We start from the raw sequence: 6,345 nt of genomic DNA, 5'->3' as shown, positions 1-6,345 counted from the left end.
GGGAAAGAGAGGTACCCTAGACATTGAGAATTTGTGTAAAGGTTATAAACTCAAATATATAGAAAGGGCAGTAAGATCGTATAAACAAGTGAATGAGCTCAGGTAGCAGTAAAATAACATAAGCCAGGATGACCACTGGCCATGGGGAGAGCGAGTGACTGCAGAGAACAGGGAGCTCCTACCTCGTCTGGAGGGGTATCTCCCCCGGACACTCTAGTGGTTTATTGGATACAGAGTTCTTAGCTCTTCTGAGTTTTCAGGACAGGCCAGAAATCTAGGTATTTGTGTGTGTGCGTGTGAAATCTTTTTGCCACCAAATTTACAATTTCTAAAAATTGTCATAAGGTTCGAAGAAAACACGGCTTTTTGGCCATCTTGTTCTCTGGTTTAGTGTAAAGGTTCAGGGTTAAGAGTTAGACCTGGGGCCATATCCTCAACTCGTAAGCTAAATGGTCTCATATAAGTGATGACTCCTGAGCCTTGGTTTTACTCTTTGGTGAAATGAGAACATTCATGCCTGCTTCCTAATAAGGCTTTTTGAAGAGTTAAGAAAATGTATTTCGAAGCACCAGGAACAGTAGAGTTACTCAATTAAATGTCTTCTTTCTCCTGTACTATTCTTGGGTTGGCATCTGGGACAATGGGCAGAAGAAGGCTCCTTTTCACTAATTTGAGCCTTGAGAATATAAAAGCATCTTTCAAATATTAATTCATGAGCTGTCGGAAACCAACACAAATTGTTATGTTTCAGAGAAGATGACATCTAAGCACCAAAGATTGGTTCATGGGAAAAGTCACCTAATCTGAACTGATGTTAGAAGCCAGAAATGTATGTTTTTTAACCTTTAAAAGGTTAATCCTGGAAGAAAGCAAGTTAAAATGTTGGAAGTGGAGGTATAATCCCAAGGCTGGGTATTTCTGTGTTTCCATTTGAATTAATCCTGTTTTCTTACTCCCTCAGGAAATCACAAATTGACGCAAATAGCGAAAGTAGTCATCAAAATCTGCGAGCATGAGGTATGTGTTTCCTACTGTCCCCTTTTAAGTGTACCTAGAATGAAGGCTTGGGGGTGATTGAAGTTTCCATTTGTGGAATCTCCCAGTGGGTATCTCTGGTAATTTTGGAATTTGTTGAGGTACAGATAGCGCCACTCTCTTCAAGGAAAGTAAAAGCAACAGATACGCCATAATATGTTATAAATCAACACCCATAATCTTAGATCTAAGAGAGATGGGATTTTTCAACCTTGAGTCGTGGTCCAGCACTGCACATCCTGAGTTTTCGGGGTCAAATAGAGTTTATGATTTCTTTGCCCCACAATCTGTGGCATCCCCTCAGGTCCCTTTCAGTCTTCTTGCAGAAGGTATTTGGGTTTTGACATTATTTGCAGGAACGGTCCTGAGTTTCTCTGAGAGTGGCCCAGGTGTCCTGGAAAAATACCCTCTAGTTTTGATGGTGTGGATGAAATGAAGCTCCTGGGCTGGGTGCCCTGAGGCTCTAGTGGTTACAGGACAGGCTGATGGCAGAAATGGTACAGGGGAGCCTTTCTTTGTTAGATCCCTGTTGTGAGCACAAAAAACTGAGATGTAATGGCCTTCAGCCTGTCTGTACTCTCATCTATCCATCCGTTCATTTGTAAAGAAAACATTTGGATATCTTAGGATATTGTCCATGTCTGTATATTTGTATAGAGAGAGTTTTATAATGTACATTTTTCACTCTGAGTGTTTTCCTAGGTAATTAAACATGGAGGAAGAATAGAATTCATCATGGCTGTTCTGATGATTTATTTCCTTAGTATAATTGTTAGAAATGCAACTACGAGGTCTTAGGCTATCAACATGGCTTTGGGTAGATATCTCTTGATTGTTTTCTGGAAATGGCTACAGCGCTACTTATACAATGAACTGGAATGAACAAATGTGGTGGTTTTTCTGTGTCGTTGGCAATCTTGGAAGTTCCAGTTTGAAAACTGTTTGTATATATGTTTTTGCCCCAGTGTGATCAGTAGAAAAACAGTGGCATCTCACTGTGATTGTGATTTTGATTTCTTTGATGCCAAGTGGTGATGGACTGTTTTTTGCTATGCTTGTTGGCGACTTGGAGTTGTCTCTGGGCGAGTTGTTCAGTTGTTTCCCCCTTGAGGATTCGTTTCCCTTGATGTAGGTGCTGAAGCCTAGACTTTAATTGGTGGGTTGTCATAATGTAGAATTTATTGAACCCAGATGCTCTTTGTCTGGCATTCTGAACCTACCTGTTGGCAACACAGTGCTGCTTTGTGGGCTCCAATGCCAGGGCTGTCCTGGACTTGATGTTGTTGCTTTGTTCTACGCAGTACCTTTGGAATAGCCCAGAGGAGAGTGGGTAGAAGGAAGAAATATGGTCCACCATTCACTCATTCATTCATTCACTCACTCATTTATTCATTGCCCTCAGTCGGTCAGTCCATTATAATTAGTAATTCCTATAAAATTATTAATTAATAATCATTAGTTGAGCACCTGCTATGTGTCTGGCACCTTGTCACTTGAAGTGCTTTACATTTATCTCATCTAATTTTTATAATAATTCTGTTTGGTAGGTACTGCTTTCATCCCCATTCTATGAGGTGAGGAAATGGACGCTCAGACAGTATAAGCAATTTTTCCTAAAGTTCTAGAGCTAGGATGTAGTGGAGTCTGAATTTAGATCCAAGAAGCGAGCTTCCAAGGCCCTTAGTTCTAAGTCATGGCGATTCTCTGGGGGAAATGCACTTTCTCAAGAGAGAGGACGGTCAGTTACAGAATTTTCAGTTATCCGTGGAAATAAAATAGAGTAACGTGGTATTAATTAATTGCTGTGGATGGTGTGATTAGAGATATATAGAATTGAGCATGGCAAGCAGAGGCCAGAGTCGAGGGAAGGGATTGGGGAGCTCAGACAGGTAGACTGAGGCTAGACCATGCATGGCCTTGAAGGAACTGACCAGGTGCTTATTTATTTATCTAAATTTATTTATTTTTGGCTGCGTTGGGTCTTTGTTGCTGCACGTGGGCTTTCTCTAGTTGCGGCGAGCGGGGGCTACTCTTCCTTGCGGCGCGTCGGCTTCTCATTGCTGTGGCTTCCTTTGTTGTGGAGCACGGGCTCTAGGCGCGTGGGCTTCAGTAGTTGTGGCACTCAGGCTCAGTAGTTGTGGCTTGTGGGCTCTAGAGCGCAGGCTCAGCAGTTGTGGTACACGGGCTTAGTTGCTCCATGGCATGTGGGATCCTCCTGGACCAGGGCTTGAACCCACGTCCCCTGCACTGGCAGGCGGATTCGCAACCACTGCGCCACCAGGGAAGCCCTGACCAGGTGTTTAGATTTCATCGTTAGTTTCTCAACCTTGGCACTACTGACATTTGAGTCCAGAGACATCTTTGTTGCAGGAGCTCTCCTTGTACCATCACAGACTCCAGTCTCAACTGTCCGCCCCCAGTTGTGATGACCGATGACAGAAAATATCTCCAGTTATGCCAAGTGTCCCTGGGAGGGTTAAACTGTCCCAGTAGAGAACCACTGGTCTAAGGAGAGGGACCAGATGGGACCTGTGTTTGTAGAAGGTGGCTCTGGCTGCTCTGTCTGTGTGGGGAATGGACCAAGCTTGGGAAGCTGGGAGACATGGTCCAGCGAGAGAGGATGGCAGCTGGGGCTAGGTGGGCGAGTCGGGGCTGGTGAGAAATAGTTGGACTGATGTCCAGGGTGTTCTCCACTGTGGGACTTAGGTTAGCTAATCTTACCTGCCAATATCATGCATTTCTTGAGGGCCTGCAGATACAAGACCCCTGGGAATGACACATTCTAACACATTTTTGCTTTACAGATGAATGAAATCGAAGTTTGTCCAGAGTGTTATCTAGCTGCTTGCCAAAAACGAGATAACTGGTTTTGTGAGCCTTGTGTAAGTTGGATTTCCTTTCCTTTCTTTGTTTTCTGAACTCTATGCCTTGGGTGACCCAGGACAGCTTTCTCCAGGTGGCTTATTGGATGAAGCTTTGGATAAAGTTTTAAAATAATTTTCTTACTGAAAATTAAGTTATGGCAGAATGGGAGTAATCCAGGTGGGATAAACCTCTTTGGCTGAAAGGTCATGTGCCAGAGGTAGCGTCACGATTTACTGGGTTTATTAGCCCTCGAAAACGGCAGGATGCAGAGTGAAAAGAAGCTCATCAGAGAGGAGAGAAATGCCAAAGTCATGCAGATGATGAGCCAAGTCGTGTTAAATGAGTATGTTACTTAGAAATCATGTTGGGTCTATTTTAAGAGGTTTGGAAATCCCTCCCAGGGTTAACTCCATGGTCTCTCCAAACTGTGGTTCTTGAGGCTGGGATTGGGGTGGGGAGAGAAGGTCACCCCAGTTGTCCACATGGATCTGTATTTTCCAAACTGATGTTTTGCAGAGAAGTGTGTCATTGGGGTGAGCTGGGAGGTTGGGGGTGCGGGGGGGAGGGTAGTGGGCCGCAAGATTGGGCAAGTAGAGTTGAGACCCAAAACATAGTTTGTCTTTTCCTGCATTTCAGGATGGACATCTGAATCGTTAAGGCCCTGAGTAGCTCTCGGTAAAGAATAAAGTTAGCTAATGCCGTCCCTTATTATATGCTGGATGTAAGGTGCCTTTAACCCTCCAGCTTAACAGAGGGTGTAGGTATAACTGTCCCTGTGTTGCCCAGAAAGGTACAGTCTCTTGTTCGCTCCCACCCGGGCAAGAGCAGCACAGCCAGAGTTGAAGCCTCGTTTTGGTCAGTGCTCACTTCTTTTTGGTTTCCCCATTTAATCCCATTCTCAGCCTTGCCCAGGGAATGGCCACACATCTAGTGACTGCCACTTGGGGAGACCCTGCTGGAAATTGTTTGCTTTCATTCTGTGGCCTGTATCAACTCTGCCTTAGCTTAACCTCACCCACCGAGCTTTATGTGTGCATCTTGCTGTCGAATACATACAAACTCTGGATTTTGTCTTTCTTTTCCTAGAGCAATCCACATCCTTTGGTTTGGGCAAAACTGAAGGGGTTTCCATTCTGGCCTGCGAAAGCTCTGAGGGATAAAGATGGGCAGGTTGATGCCCGTTTCTTTGGACAACACGACAGGTGGGAGTTAAACACAGGCTTCAAACGCGTAGCTGTGACTGAACCTTTGATCCTGTCAGTGAATACAAGAAGGGGCGGTGGGTACGGCTATTATTTTATTGTCTTGATACCAGCCAGTGATGTTGTACTTTAAAAATACTGTCCTGGGCTGTGTTAATGAGCCTGATCACGCACAGGCTTCAGTTTTTTCAGGTGTGTTGGAAAAGAATCTTGCTTTCGTGGTTTTGTGGAGGCAGCCGGCATCGGCATAGGTTCCACAGCTATTTTCAGTGCTGCTGTTCTTTTCTGGGTTTTTCCGCAGTAAATTAAATCACCGCACAAATTGCTTTTCAAAATAATGCTTTCAGGGATTAGAAGCATTTCCCCAGATGGCTGGTAAAATGAATCTCCCATCGTTGTGCTGGGTAGTCCCCTCCTGTTCCCTTTTCTGTGGAGTTAAAATGGGAAATTATAAGGGGTTGCTGTTTTGACAGGTGTGAGCCCTCCCTGCCAGCCTTCCTGCCCTCCCCTCTCCCTCTCTCAGCGACGTCAATTATTCCAGCTAATAGCACTTCTCTGTGGAGCGCAGCCCCCTCCCGCGTGCTTCAGAACAACAGGTAGACAGAGATGAGCGGCGGGTAATTTCTTGGTTCTCTTTTGGCAAGAGTTACATTGTGAGTAAATGAGGCAAAAACCCTCCCGAAACCCTACCAAGCAGTCTGAGAAAGCACACACGCGTGTGTGTGTAGGGGAGAATGTTTAACAGACATAGTTTGAAAATTACCCCCACCCACAGAATGTACAGAAAATACACTTCCTCATTTTAAACAACACCAGAATTTGAAATATTGCTCTTTGTTAAATTTTGCTTGTCACCTTGCCAAAAAAAAAAAAAAAAGAATATCAAAGTAATCTGAAATCATTTACCAGAATCCTGGCAATCCATTGATAGGAGACAAAATGGAAATCAGCTGAGGTGGTTCTAGGTTTGATAGGAAGTATTATGCTTTGATTCTGACCATTTTGGGGGAAGTTTTTCTAAGATTCCTTTATTCATTCATTCAAAGAAACATGTCTTTGGTGCCTGCCGTGTGCCAGGCTGAGTACTAGATGCTGGGATACAGGGGCAAGCAGGCAGACACTGCCCGTCGGAAGTGGGGAAAGCAGATGACATACAAGTGGGGAATAGACAGTATGATCTCAGGTCAGGAGGTAGTGGCAGGACCGGGTGAAGATCTGGGTAGAGGGACCAGAGAGAGCAGGG

General features: G+C 44.5%; 1 protein-coding gene across 1 annotated transcript in view; it reads left to right on the top strand.

The window, feature by feature from the left end:
• ZMYND8 (zinc finger MYND-type containing 8) overlaps positions 1-6,345 on the top strand; it is a 131,636-nt gene that overhangs the window by 58,524 nt on the left and 66,767 nt on the right. The window contains exons 8-10 of the mRNA XM_007446940.1: positions 962-1,017; positions 3,840-3,917; positions 4,987-5,102. Coding sequence (XP_007447002.1) covers positions 962-1,017; positions 3,840-3,917; positions 4,987-5,102 — 250 coding nt within the window. The remainder of the gene's footprint in view (positions 1-961; positions 1,018-3,839; positions 3,918-4,986; positions 5,103-6,345) is intronic.

This window comes from Lipotes vexillifer, unplaced genomic scaffold, assembly GCF_000442215.2.
Source record: "Lipotes vexillifer unplaced genomic scaffold, Lipotes_vexillifer_v1.1 scaffold565, whole genome shotgun sequence".
Taxonomy (NCBI): Eukaryota; Metazoa; Chordata; class Mammalia; order Artiodactyla; family Lipotidae; genus Lipotes; species Lipotes vexillifer.
Note: the sequence above shows the minus strand (reverse complement) of the source record. Positions and strands in the feature narration are given on the sequence as shown.